The sequence below is a fragment of the Labeo rohita genome, chromosome 19 (assembly GCF_022985175.1).
Source record: "Labeo rohita strain BAU-BD-2019 chromosome 19, IGBB_LRoh.1.0, whole genome shotgun sequence".
NCBI classification, from domain to species: domain Eukaryota; kingdom Metazoa; phylum Chordata; class Actinopteri; order Cypriniformes; family Cyprinidae; genus Labeo; species Labeo rohita.
Window position 1 is genome coordinate 16,146,824 of NC_066887.1, and position 15,324 is coordinate 16,162,147.

Sequence of the window (15,324 nt, forward strand, 5' to 3'; positions counted from 1 at the left end):
TAGTGATTTTTCTCGTCGACTAATGCTTTGATATATTTAAAATGCATATTAAAGTGGGCGGAGCTCATGGTGGCTAAATCTAACCAATGAGAAAGCAGAAAGCAGTGCCTACCAGTACAATGACAGCAGCGGGACCGACAAAAGCATAGAGTAGCCCTCCTTCCAGAGACAACCAACAACTGAAATTAAGAGAAAGAGAAAATGTGAAATATAAACACTGCAAATCACAAGAGACAGTTGAGATGTTATTGTCTTCAGAAAAAGGGGGTTGGTGAGAAAGAAAAAGAAACTGAGTTGTTGTTTTTTTCTCTAGTTTTTATTAACCTTACTTTTTCTTCACACAAATAAATTTAAAAAGGAGGAAGAATAAATGAAGTCAGCTTGGATTCTAATCAAATGTATTCTCTAAATTAAGAAACTTAAGAAGATACCTCAAATACCACCTCGTCATGGTTTCTGGAAATATCATATTGTTAAGTGCTTTCATTGCAGAGAGCAAATAAAACACAGATAAAGATATTGCCTGTTAAAGCTCTACACAAACAACTCTGAGAAACCTGGAAGGTCATACTTTATAGACGAGCGTTATTAATCATGTTTTTAATGGAGCTGTTTCAACATTTGCTAATGTTCTGGTCAAGTGTAATCAAAGATTTCAATTTAGTTTGTGTTCTGACGTCCTTGTGAAATGCACTCAATCATGAATTCGTATGTGGATGACTGTAGAGAAGAGTGGCTGAAGTAAGCAGGCTGTTACTGAGCCCAGAGATTAGGTTATTTGAGGCCGCTGACTTCTTGGCACTGTTTCCAAAATTTGTCCTTCGGTTTGAGGGGAATCCATGTGTCAGACATATCCAATTAAAGCTCTCAAAGGCCACCATTGTTTTCAACTTTTGTCTCTGATTAGTCAGGGAGCTCCCTAGTTTAAATCAATTGCTTAGTAGGGCAGTAAAGACAGAAACCATTATATGCAGAGCAGCAGAAAATGGCCACCACTTTGTGGGAATCCATAGGAAAAGAGGAAGAACAGGATTCTCTGGGGACTCTCTGACTCAAGATTGTTGTTGAAAAACCAAAGCAAAAGGTCAACATTAGGCAACATACAGTCACAAAAAAAATGCCACATTTCTAGTGTTTGTTTCACTTTAATCTATACAAAATGTTTGTAATGAATTATATGTAGTTTATGTTCTTACTGCTTCTTGAATCTAATTGCAGTATTTCTCAAAGCAAGTGTCATGGCGGTCATCCAAATCAAATATAGTTTTATAAATAATACTGTTTTTGTGTCACAGAATGTAGTTTTAAAGGGGTCATCGGATGCCCATTGTCCACAAGTTGATATGATTCTTTAGGGTCTTAATGAAAAGTCTATAATATGCTTTGGTTAAAAATTCTCAATGGTAGTGTAAAACAACACCCTTTTTACCTTGTCAAAATCAGCTCTTCAAAAATCATCCCATTCTGGTCGAGGCTGCTTTAAATGCAAATGAGGGACGAGCATGTTTACTTTAGCCATTAAACTTGCTAACTAGCACATTATTAGGAAAAGCGATCGCAAAGATTCATAAAAAAACCCTTATAATCACTTCTGCTGTAAGTGAAGCTGGATCACGGATGATTCGCGTGAACATAGACGAATATATGTAGATCGGGAGGCGCATTCCCTTCACAAACAAACGTAATCCACTGCATCTTCAGCAGCTCAGATGTTGGGAATAAATGACCAGCACTATGTTCATTATTACATCCAGCAACACAACACCTCAATCGCTCAATTCTTGTTTAACTTACATCCTTGCTCTGGCATCAAAACATAGAGGTTGGACTGTTACAACTGATCGGAGGTAAAACGCTCATGTCAATCAACTATCATGGGAGCGGCCTCTGTTGGTGTGACGCCACAACGACAGGTATCTGAGAATGGCTCTATTTGAAAAAGGGGATATTATTTTTACAGATTAATTAAAAACCACTGCATGGATTTTTATCATTATAGGGTAGATTTGTACATACACTGCCAACATACATTAATGTTCAAACAACAAGAGATATGAGCTCCAAGGCATCAGCAGCCGTTAAGCGCTCATGAACCCGCCAAGAGCAGCCTCACCTTGGCCAGATCTTCTGGAATTTGCCACTGGCTCTGATGTCTCTATAGTGGTTAAACATGAGATATAATTTGTTTTAGGTAAATCTAAAACAAATGGGCAGTGTTTGGTCTCATTAATCTATTACAGTTGAGGTCAAAAGTTTACATAAGCCTTGCAGAATCTGCAAAATGTTAATAATTTTGCTAAAATAAGAGGGATCATACAAAATGCAGGTTTTTTTCTATTTAGAACTGGCCTGAATAAGATATTTGACATAAAAGACATTTACATCCATAAAAGAAAATAATAGTTTAGTTTATTAAAATGACCCCATTCAAAGGTTTACACACTTGATTCTTAATACCGTGTTGTTACCTGAATGATCCATAGCTGGGTGTTTTTTTTTTTTTAGTGATAGTTGTTCATGAGTCCCTTGTTTGTCCTGAACAGTTAAACTGCCTGCTGCTCCTCAGAAAAACCCTTCAGGTCCCACAAATTGTTTGGTTTTTTGCAGTTTTGTGTATTTGAACCCTTTCCAACAATGACTGTATGATTTTGAGATTCATCTTTTCACACTGAGGAAAACTAAGGGACTCATATGCAACTATTACAGAAGGTTCATATGCTCACTGATGCTTCAGAAGAAAAAATGATGTATTAAGAGCCAGATGTGCAAACTTTTGAACAGAATAATAATGAGCACATTTTTCTTATTTGGGCTAAATATCTTTTTTTTTTGGAAGCTACAAACGATACTTACATGTTTCCCAGAAGACAAAATAAGCTAAATTTACCCTGACCTCCAAATTCAAAAGTTTTCACCCCCTAGCTCTTAATGCATTGTTTTTCCTTCTGAAGCATCAGTGAGCGTTTGAACCTTCTGTAATAGTTGCATATGAGTCTCTCAGTTGTCCTCAGTGTGAAAAGATCGATCTCAAAATCATACAGTCATTGGAGGAAGGTTAAAATACACAAAAAGGCAGAAAAAACAAATAATTTCATTAATTTGTATGGTTCATTTTGTATGATCCCTCTTATTCTGGTAAAATAATTAACATAAACTTGCAGATTCTGCAAGGTGTATGTAAACTTTTGACCTCAACTGTATTTGTTCCAGGGCAAATAGTTTTGGCTGAGTGCAAAATCTCATCACGTTATATTTTATGTCTGCATATTTTTACTAACAAACCACATGTTTGTGTATTTTCACCTAAAAACTCTTAAAACTACATTCCGTGACAAAAACAGTATTACTTATAAAATTATAGTGGATTTGGGTGTCCGCCATGACACTCGTTGTGAGAACGAGTTCTGATAGCACTAGAATATCATACTCCTCTCAGACAATCAGATTCGAGGACCAGAGAGAACTGTTTTGTGTGTACTGGTGTGTATGTGGTATTTTACATTATTTCTGTATATAACAATACAGTGTAACTCATAGACTGACACAGTAACTTATAGATAATGCAATGATGATCCAGCACCTTTTAGACAGGTGTGACTTATTTTCTAGAAAATACTGGAGTTTTTGATGATTAATTATTAATTTGATGGCAAAAATGTTCTATATGTCATACATCAGGTAAGCGTGTTTGCTGCTTATGTGTAGCATTACTCAGTATGTGTTATACCATTATGCAGAGTACTTTTTGAGTACACAAAACTACTATAACAAATAAATATCTGTGTTTTTTTAGATGTAATGTAGGTACTTCCGTATTCTTTTAAATATTCAAGGATCCTTGAGACTTGACGTACTGTAATCCTGAACAAAGTTTTAATGTGTGATAAACATTTTCCTTGTGAGACTGTGCTGCATCAGTGATACTTACTAACTTGGCGTGCCATAACCTCTGGCCCGGGTAAAACCTACAGATACAGCGACCACAAGGGCTGGAAGACCTGCAACATAAAGCTTGTGATGAGGAAAGGGAAACTTAACATACTGAAATCACATTTTTGTATTGCAATATGCGGCGGCAAAGTTCATTGAAATGATTTAAAAGAAATTCTGAAAAACTTTTTTGACAATTTAAATGTTGACATGCATAGAAAGCAAAGAGATTTTATACATTTAGCCTGCATGAGAAAATTGCCCATCACATATAATAACAGGACAAGCATTGCTAAAAGGAAAATTACGAACAGAAAATGCGACCTAGAATTTTTTATTTTTTCAGAGCCATTAATGGCAAATGGCCAGAGGCTGGAGGGGAAGTTAGCTGAAGTAATCTGCTCTCACTTTGGTGACTTTCTTTAGCTTGTGCCCTTTTCATGGACAAATGCACATAGCATACAGGTACAGCATTCCCCCTGTGCGCAGTGCCCTCCCAGACCCCAGACACGCTACTTTAGCAGAGAGCAATTCCCATGGGCCTCTGTGTATGTGTCTTTTTTCATGAGGCCAAAGTGTAGCAGTGTAAACATTCCTGTCTGTTTTCTCCACAGGGCAAATACACAGAGCAAGCATTGCAATGCCCTTATAGCAACAATGTGAATGCTAGCTGGAACCAAAGAACTTTTATGTCAGACAGTATAAAGTCATTAAACACACATTATTGTATTTTGCTTTAGGTGTTAACTTTCAAATGTATATATTAATTGTTTCAGTTCAGAAACCCAGTGGCACAAAGTTGAAAAAGTAGCTCAGTTCAGCATGCCAAATTTATGTCTTAATTATGTAATTATGTAAAAATTGCAAAGGATGTATTAAATACAACCTCTTCATCTTACTACTTATATGGTTTCTGGATATATCACATTGTTAAACTGCTTTTATTTTATTATCATTAAATGCACATTACTGTGTTTTGCTTCAGGTGTTAAGTTTCAAATGCATATATTTAATATTTCATATATTAATAGCACAAATTGTAAAAACAGCATGTTCAGTATACTGTATTGGAAACTTGCCAATTTGAAGAAAACAATTTACTTTTTCAGCCAGAAAATAAATAAATAAACAAAAATAAACAAATAAAAATAAAAAGTAAACCTAAAAATAAAACCTTCAGTGCTTCAGTGGTCTTCTATTTGTTCACCAGCTACATTTTTGAAACTAACTAAATAAATAAAAATAATAGCCAAACTTCAGTGCTTTAGTGGTCTACTATTATTTTTATTTTATTTTATTTACTATTTTTTAAATAAATAAATAAACAAACAAACGCCAGTGCTTCAGTGATCTTCTATTTGTTCAACAGCTAGATTTTTTAAAATGATTTTTTAAAAATTAATAATAATAAAATAAAAATAATAAAAAAATAAAATAAAAATAAAAACCAGACTTCATGGAGTTCTATTTGTTCACCAGCTACATTTTTGAAAATTACTTCATTAAAAAAAACCTTCAGTGCTTTTTTTTTTTTAAACATAACCAAACATAAATAAATAAATAAATAAATAAAAACTTCAGTGCTTCATGGTCTTTTATTTGTTTACCAGGATAATTTTTGAAATTACAAAAAAATAAAAACAAAAAAAAAAACATTCAAGTGCTTCAGTAGTCTTCTACTTGTTCACCACCTAGATTTTTGAGAAATATTTAACAAGAATTAAGACATAAATGAATAAGTAAATAAATAAATAAATAAATGAATGAATGAATGAATGAATGAATGAATTTGTTCGCCTGCTACATTTTTGAAAAATATATAAAAAAAAAATAAATAATAATAAATAAATAAGTCCTCATTTGTAATTCGTTTTGGATAAGAGTGTCTGCAAAATAATGAAATGTAATGTAAATAAATAAAAAAATAATAAAAATAAAAACCTAACTTCAGCGCCTCAGTCTTCTATTTGTTCACCATCTACATTTCTGAAAAATTAATAAATAAATAATAATAAAAAAAACCCTTTAGTGTTTCAGTAGTCTTCTACTTGTTCACCAGCAAATTATATAAATGAATTAAATAAAAAAATAAATAAACCTCAGCACTTCAGTGCTATTTGTTCACCAGCTAGATTTTTGAAGAGTACTAAAGCTCCCCATTTTCATATTTCATATACTTATACTGACACCTGACACAAATTAGACGTAAACAATTTAAAAAATAAACATGCAATTGTAAATATTGAAATGTCTTGAAATTGTAAAAATGCATATTTGTTAAAAAAAAAAAAAAAAAAAAAAAAAAAACATAAATAAAACTACAAAAAATTAAAAAACGCTAACAACAATGAATAAATGCATGAACGGATAATTAAATATTAAATAAATAGACATGCAGTAGACTAAGGAAATACGCAAAACTTTTTCAAACAAGCTTCATGCAATATTTATTTTTATATTTATAATTAATTAATTTATTTTTATATTGTATTTAATTATTTCCTTCACGAGAAAACTATATAATAATAAATGTTTATGAATGTAGTTTTTTTCCTCTACAGGAATTAAACAAAACAAACAAACAAACAAACAAAAAAAGCAGTAAACACTGTCATAACTAAAGATCTTTTCAGCATGAAGTTTCTCATCTCAAGACTGAGGAAGGTGTACTTGTTGGTCCTTGTTTATAATGACGTGTACAGTGACCTTTACTTTGTAGAACCCCACGTTCCTTCCCCTCTCGGTGTCTGTGAGGGCTTCCTGGCCTCTCCTGCTGGTGTCATCCCTATTGTGTTTGCCATCACAGTCAGGGAGGCCAGCTTTACTCATGTGCTAATTAGACCTATCCATTCTTCTCGCTCTGTGTCTGTGTGCCACGTCCACACATAATGAGCTCTCCTCTGAAATATTCATGTAATTAACAATGCTCTGATTAACTCTGGAAATTAAAAGCAATTAGAAAACTCCGGTTTAGAGAACAGGATTGAAAGATGCAGGAAGGGAGGGGATGAACGGGATCCAAATGCGGCTCTGGAGGAAGCAGCACATGATGAAGAAACATGAGTTTGCTCTGGATTCAAGCTGTGATTGTTTCATGCAGTAACCTACAGGGGGTCAAGGTTTGGATAGTTAGAATGGTCAGTTTGCTCCTGTTGGTTGATTCCGTAACTACACTACACTACATGGGCAAAATAAAGTTTCTTTACGGACAGCCTTTTAAAAGTAGATGGTGTATTGTAGTGATTTCTTTTTTAAGTAGAATAAAAAAAAACAAAACACTTACACACAAACAGATAACCATAAAACCGTAACATTAAATTAAATTAAAATGAAATAAAATTTTAAAATAAAATAAAATACAAATAAAAATAAAATATAATAAAATGAAATGCAATAAAAAATAAAATTAAATTAAATTAAATAGAATAAAATGAAATGAAATAAAATAATAAATGAAATAAAATAAAATAGAATATAATAAAAAATGAAGTGAAATTAAATAATGAAATAAAATAAATTGAATTAAAAAAAGGAAATTAAATAATGAAATAAAATAAAATAAAAATTAAATCCAATTAAATGAAATAGAATGACATAAAATGAAATAAAAATGTTATGAAATAATAAAATAAATTAAATTAAATTAAATAATAAAATGAAATACAAAATAAAGTGAAATGAAATAAAAAATAAAATAAACTGAAATAAAATAACAAAAAAGGAAATTAATTAAATGAAATAATAAAATAAAATGGAATAGACACAATAAAATTTAATTAAATTAAATAAAAAAATAAATGAAATGAAATAATAAAATTAAATTAAAATTAAATATAATAAAATGAAATGCAATAATAATAAAATAAACTAAATTAAATAGAATAAAATGAAATGAAAAAAATAAATAAAATAATGAATGAAATAAAATTAAATAGAATAAAATAAAAAATAAAGTGAAATTAAATAATGAAATAAAATAAATTGAATTAAAAAAAGGAAATTAAATAAAGAAATTAAATTAAATAAAAATTAAATCAAATTAAATGAAATAGAACAAAATAAAATGAAATAAAATGTTATGAAATAATAAAATAAAAAAATACATTAAATTAAATTAAATTAAATAATAAAATGAAATACAAAATAAAGTGAAATTAAATAAAAAATTAAATGAAATAATGAAATGAAACAAAAATAAAATAAAAATAAATAAAAATAGATATTAGGCAGGCACAGGAAATATTCAGTATTTTTATAAAAGAGGTTAAAAATTAAATATTAAAATGCAAATAATTATGATTTTTCTTTGCTGAGAAACAATGTAATATGCAATGTCCATGAATATTAAATAATTTGCTCCTCACAGACGATCAGTCAATCAATAAATCAATCGTGTTGACAATTCCTAAACGCCAATAAATACTATGATTTATTTAATTTACCATACGTGTTGCATTTTTTTTGGCTTCATGGATAAGAGAGTCAAAACAAGACTCAGAGAGAAGAAATGAGACAAGGTGGATTTGAACTTCTGAGCACGTATGCGACCAGCCACAGCACATTTATGACGACATCCACATTTCACATTTTGAGTAATACGAGTAATACGAGTAATACTTTCGTGACATCTTAGTTAGAAATCCATCTACTACCGCTTCCCTATGGGCGCCCATGCTATTCCACAATATCTGCAAAGGGCATCTATGAATTAATGGAAGTGATCGTGGATCAATAAGTTACAAAACAAGTACGTGTGTGCTACTGCTACAGCCCGAACAACCTTTCAGATCCCGCCTGTGTTAAGACGGTGCCACAAATGCATTTCTTATCAACGATCAGACACCTACGTCTTGTAATACAAAAGTAACACTGAGCTCCAGTGGCATGTTTATGGTGTGTCATTCGGTAAACTGACATTGCAGACAATCTGATGTGACTGAATTGATAAGAGCTGGCATATTATACTCCCGCATGTTTAATATTGAAGCTGAAGCACTTGCTTTTGACCTTCGATGCTAGTTTGTAATGCGTGTGCGGGTGTCCTACCCCAGCCCAGGCACAGGAAACGCTTGCGTATGAGGCGGGACCTCATCTTCCCAATCACAGCCAGGTAGGACTGCCATGCCTCCGTCAGTACCCAGCAGAAAGAGGCCAGAAAGAAGAAGTGCAAAAAGGCAGCAGTCACAGTGCACAGTCCCTAGAGACAAAAGAGAGAAGAAGAAAGAAATACAGAGAAATAGGGAGTAAGAAGTGACAAAAAAAATGGTGCAAATAGCTCTCGGCTGTTTGTTATCGAAGCCAAGAGGGAGAAAGAGATGAAGTGATTGAGAAGAAGAAGTGAGAATGAGCCGCGGACATTGACGAAGGTCCATTTAGAGAGAAACTAGCTCGGTTCCACTGTGGTGTGGAAATTAGCTTTAACAACGCATCCTGCCTAGGCTTTTTTCCTCGTAGACGGTGCTTAAAAAGTGTAAATGGGTTAGTTACAGGTTGTATAGTTTCTAAGGAAAAATGACAGGCCGGAATTAAAGAAAGTATGATTTAAGTAAGCGGCAAACGCAAATGAGAAGCGTAAGCAGAGTATCTCGCTGAGGTTTTACACAATAATAAGGTGCATATTCTAATGCTAAACAGCGGCCCGCTCAGCAAATGACCCAGGAAATGAGAAGGATTTCACACCATTCATGGTTTGCAAAATTAGGCTTATCTCTACTTTCTTAAACTAATGCCGAATATAAGAATTTTAGTGAAATATTAAGTCTGGATCGAGGGGGGAAGGGATCCTGCGAGCAGTTCCTTTTGCTTGTCTTCAGCTTTCTTTGTAGCTCTGAGCGACAGGTTGGGTTTGAATGGCAGCACTTATTTTTCAGGTGCCTCTGTAGTCTATCTTACGCTCTCTCGGTGTGACTGGCACGGCTGACACAAAGCTGACCCTCCAGCGCCTTCCACACGCCTTTCTCAAATTCTGTCGTGGCCACTTACATAATGTCATGACAGGCTGGAGAGAGAACAAACAGCAGCTACCTGTACCACAGGCAGACTACTATCTCTAGGGAGTCTGAGACCTGAGGTTAAAGGAGAAGTTCACTTCCAGAACAAAAATGTACAGATAATTTACTCTCCCTCTTGTCATCCAAGATGTTTGTGTCTTTCGTTCTTCAGTTGTAAAGAAATTATGTTTCTTGAGGAAAACATTTCAGGATTTTTCTCCGTATAGTGGACTTCTATGGTGCCCCGAGTTTGAACTTTCAAAATGCAGTTTAATTTAAGCTTTAAAGAGCTCTAAATCCTCCCAGCTGAGGAAGAAGGGTCTTATCTAGCAAAACAATTGGTTATTTTCTAAAAAAAAAATTTAAATTTATATACTTTTTAACCTTTTACCGACCTAGTGTTTACAAAGTGAACGTGCAAAGGAGATCAAATGCCATTTACAAAAAAGGTAAAACAGCGATGGGATGATTTTGAAGCTGGAGGAGAAAATGAGATGGGAGTTTTTCAACCTACCCGGACTGTACTGACCCGGATTACATGTAGTTCGCATACGAGTCACAGAGAATAGACAAGATAAGTGTTTAAGGTTAAAAAGTATAAAAATTGCTAAAAACTTCTTCCTCGGCTGGGATCGTTTAGAGCCTTTTGAAGCTGCACTGAAACTGTATTTTTGGAAGTCCACTATATGGAGAAAAATTTTGGAATGTTTTCCTCAAGAAACATAATTTCTTGATGACTGAAAAAGACGTGAACATCTTGGATGACGAGGAGGTAAATTATCTGTACATTTTTGTTCTGGAAGTGAACTTCTCCTTGAAGTAAAGATTATGTTCCATAAAGACATTTTGTAAATTTTCTACCATAAATACACTGCCCTCCAAAAGTTTGGAAACACCCCTGGCAAAGTGTGGTTTTGGACGATATCAGCATAAATCCTTATCGTTTTTTGGTGCAAATACATTAAAGTAACTTGACATTATCATTGAAGACCAGCAATAATAATTTTCATTTTGATTACAGTAATTACTGGTTTAAACTTGGCCCAGGTTTTTAAAAGATTTTTGGGTCAGCACACCTTAATAGCTTCAACAATTGATTAACAATTAAGTTTAGAATACAATGAATTTAGGCCCAGATTATGCAGAGCTGTAACAGCTGCTAATGGTGGATATTTTGATGAATCGAAAATGTAAGTATTTTCTATGTATAAACTGTTTATGTAATAAAGTATGTTTTCGTAGTTTGTGTTGTCCCTTATCAGTGCAAAATGATCACAAATTAAAAAAGGATTCATGCCAATATTGTCCAAACCCCCACTCCCTCATTGTCAACACCTGTGTCTGTAATCAGTCTGTGTGTATATATAGCGTGTGTTTCCCCTCTTGCTTTGTTGGACGTTAATGTTACTACCCTGTGTTCCTGTGTCTCCTGTGTTCCCTGTTGGATTTATTAAATACCTTTTGTTTATTTACGTCGTTGTTCGTGTGCTTCGTCTGAGCGTGACATATGCATTGCTAAGAACTTAATTTGGACAACTTTAAAGGCGATTTTCTCAAAATTTTTGCACCCTCAGATTCCAGATTTTAAAAAAGTTGTACCTCGACCAAATATTGTCCAATCCTAACAAACCATACATCAATGGAAAGTTTATTTATTCAGCTTTCAGATGATGTATACATCTCAATTTCTGGTTTTGTGGATTCTGTTTCTGGATTTATTGAAGGGATAGTTCACCCAAAAATGAAAATTATGATTTACTCACCCTCAAGCTATCCTAGGTGTATATGACTTTCTTCTTTCAGATGAACACAGTCAGAGTTATATAAAAAAAAATGCCCTGGCTCTTCCAAGCTTTATAATGGCAGTAAGTGGGTGTTGAGATTTAAAAGTCCAATAAAGTGCATCCATTCATGATAAAAAGTACTCCACATGGCTCCAGGGGGTTAATAAAGGCCTTCTGAAGTGAAATGATGCGTTTATGTAAGAATAATATCCATATTTAAAACTTTATAAACTGTTATCTCTAGCTTCCGCTAACTGTTGTACACATGTTTACAAGAGAGTGGCGTTCCAGCAGATGAAGCATTTTTTATTATAACTCCGACTGTATTTGTCCGAAAAAAGAAAATCATATACACCTAGGATGGCTTGAGGGTGAGTAAATCATGGGGTAGTCTTCATTTTTGGGTGAACTATCCTAAGTTTAATAAATTAACTAATTTCATGTAGACCATGTTTGAAAAACATGGAGCCAAACATGAAGGAAGCAAGATGGGAACCTAAAGTTTGTTCTTTCTCAAATTTTTCTCTGATACACATCAGATAAACACAAACATACACATATACTCACCTTACTGAGAGTTTGGGACTGTCCCACCAGTATTAGCACATTGGAGGCCAATATGGACAGGCAGAAGTTCACCAAGATGATGGACCTCTCTGAACGAATGTACCTGAAAATCAAAGAAAACAGGAAAATCACACGCTGGCAACTTTAACAGCAACTTTGTGTTGCTGTTATGGCATTATTATCTTTCCAAAAGCTTGATATACAGGTTGATGACATAAAATGTATGGGCTCCATTTATCAAAATCCATTTATCATTTTTACACTTCACTGAACACTGGCAACTAGAGCTGCATCCCAGATGACCTACAGATGAACTCCAAAACAGCTTCTTCTTACACACAAGCACCAGTGAGCAAAATGTTCTCATCCGCTATTTGAGCTCTGGCCAGATCTGCTCAAGAGGACAATGACTACGTCCCCTGGATCAATGGTCTGAGTGATAGGGGAGGCCCGTGATAAGCTCTCTGATGGGGTGGCAGATGCACTAATCTTAGAGAGAGGAAATACCTTCCCACCTGCTACTTAGAAATTATGGGATTTGGGGAAAAAAATCGTTTGGAATTGAAGTATCAAGACATTAAAACCAACTCTAACACCCTTAAAAGGGAAAGAATATTGAATTTCATGGGACTGGTTTTCAGAAATGTATTAAGCAGCACATTGATAATAATAAGTACGTTTCTCGAGCACCAAATTAGCATATTAGAATGATTTCTGAAGGATCATTTTATATTATTTATATTATAAAGTCTAGCGTCATTTAGGAAACTTCAAAGTCACACTTCTGTGGAGATAAATACTTGACTAAGCATTGGCCTTTTTCTGGACATGGTGTTAGCTGATCACGTGACTGTCCTGGGCCATCTGCCACACTGAGCTGTTAGCAACCATGCTAGCCTTCACTAGCACTCTCCACATAATCCTGTCCTGCCACAGGCGGCTCCCGCCATCCCTCATTTGTTCCCAATTATTGCTAATTGCAGTTTTGGCCCACTCTAGATCTACCCCATGCCAGCTGCTCTATCCCAGCCCGGACAAGCCCACGTGGGAAGCTACAGTCTGAAAAATGAATCTTTTAGGGCGTAAGTGTACCTCTGAGCGCACAGAAAGTAAACAAGGGAAGTAGAGCAAAAATAGCACAGTAATATCCTATTATCAGCAGAACCTGAAAGCAACATTTAAAAACGGTCCTCTGTAGATCTGTGTGGTATAGCTGGCTGTGGGTCAGGGAAGGGTTTTGTTCAACTCACCTCCAAAAGGCAGCGTAGATGAGCAGCAGAATGAGTAGAGCCGTACAGGATATGCCACAGCCCACCATGAGGGGCACAGACGGCATACTGGAGGGCCCCATACCCTGGAAAGAGATCAATTGAGAGAAGGAAGATTATTGTGAGATGTTTATGCTATATGTATGGGATAACATACAGTCAGTCGGTCATTAATGCAGAATGAACCTGATGGATAACAGCAGGGTCTTGAATCAGCCTGAAGGGGTTTATTGTGTGATAATGACCAGCTGACATTATGTTACCTCGCTAATTACATGGCTGCTTACCAAATGAACAAATAAATGAACATTAAAATATTGGTACTGTTTCAGTTTCACAGCAAATAGTTTGCTTAGGACAACATTCAATTTTACACAATATAAAATGTATAAATGCTATGCTCTAACTGAGACAACCATTACATAGCGTGATTTTTAGAAAAAAAAGGACAGTGTGACTTAAAGGCATAGTTCACCCAAAAATGAAAAATTTGTTATCGTTTACTCACCCTCATGTTGTTACAAACCTGTACGAGTTTCTTATGTTGAACACAAAAGAAGATATTCTGAAGAATGCTGGTTATCAAACAGTTGATGGTCCCTATTGGCCTTCATAGTGTTTCTTGCCATACTATGGAAGTCAATAGGGACCAACAACTTTTTGGTAGTGATGGATCGTTCTTGAACAATTCGTTCATTTTGAACAAATCTTTAATGTGACTCGGGGTGAACGAGTTGTCTTGGGGAGTGATTCGTTCAGTCACGTATGCGCAACATCCTATAGGTTCTGTACTGGAATTAGTTCACCTGTTTCGAGTCTTCGGGTTTTTCGAGTCGTTCATTCATCTTATGGGGCTGTCACGTGATGAACGAACGACTTGAACCCGAAGACTCCAGAGATGAACTAATCAATTCTCTTTCTGGCTCAAACTGCATAGATGAACGAACGACTCAAACCCGAAGACTCGAGAGATGAACTAATCAATTCTTTTTCCGGCTCACACTGCATTGGTTAAGCTTATAGGGCTGTCACGTGATGAACGAACGACTCGAACCTGAAAACTTGTCAGATAAGAGGTGAGGTGAGCTAATCATAGTCTAAAGATCTAGGAAAACAATAAATTCATCTATTCTGTGTCTTATAGCATTATAGTTTTGTCTTGTTTGTAGTGTGATCAACATTTGTGTAAGTAGTAGATGTGTTAGGCAAGTAACACGTAACATTTTTATTATATTTTGCTAAAATGAACGAAATGACTCGAAAAAAGATTCGTTCATTTTGCTGAACGAGACTCAAAGGTCAGAGTCGGTAAAAAGTTCCAAACTTCCCATCACTACTGTTTGGTTCTTCAAAATTCTTCAAAATATCATCTTTTGTGTTCAACAGAAGAAAGAAACTTATAGAGGTTTGGAATGACATGATGGTGAGTAAATGATTGAAAAAGTTTCAAGTGCACAAATGAGTAAACATTATGATATACACTACTAATTAATATATACACCACTGTTTGAAGTTTAAAAGTAAGTTTTTTAAAATAAATTATTGATTTTGCTTCCACAAAAACATTAAGCAGCACAATAGTTTTCAACACTGATAACAGGACGAAATATTTCTTGAGCGCCAAATCAGCATTTTAGAAGGAATTCTGAAAAAGTGACACTGAAGACTGAAAATTCAGCTTTGTCATCAATAAAATATTACTATTTTATTGTATTAAAAAAAAAGTTACTGACTTTTACAAACATTACAAACATTTAAACGCTAGTGTGTATGTGTGTGTGTATA

At 34.4% G+C, this 15,324-nt stretch overlaps 1 protein-coding gene across 12 annotated transcripts in view; it reads right to left on the reverse strand.

Moving 5' to 3' along the window:
• adgrb2 (adhesion G protein-coupled receptor B2) overlaps positions 1-15,324 on the reverse strand; it is a 364,163-nt gene that overhangs the window by 56,157 nt on the left and 292,682 nt on the right. For all 12 annotated transcript variants that reach the window (XR_007829792.1, XM_051136470.1, XM_051136468.1 and 9 more), the window contains 5 exons: positions 13,522-13,625; positions 12,272-12,374; positions 8,977-9,127; positions 3,929-3,998; positions 113-179 (listed from right to left, as the gene is read on the reverse strand). Coding sequence is in view for 11 of the 12 variants with exons in the window: in XM_051136470.1 (XP_050992427.1) it covers positions 113-179; positions 3,929-3,998; positions 8,977-9,127; positions 12,272-12,374; positions 13,522-13,625 (495 nt within the window). In the remaining variant the exon portion in view is untranslated. The remainder of the gene's footprint in view (positions 1-112; positions 180-3,928; positions 3,999-8,976; positions 9,128-12,271; positions 12,375-13,521; positions 13,626-15,324) is intronic.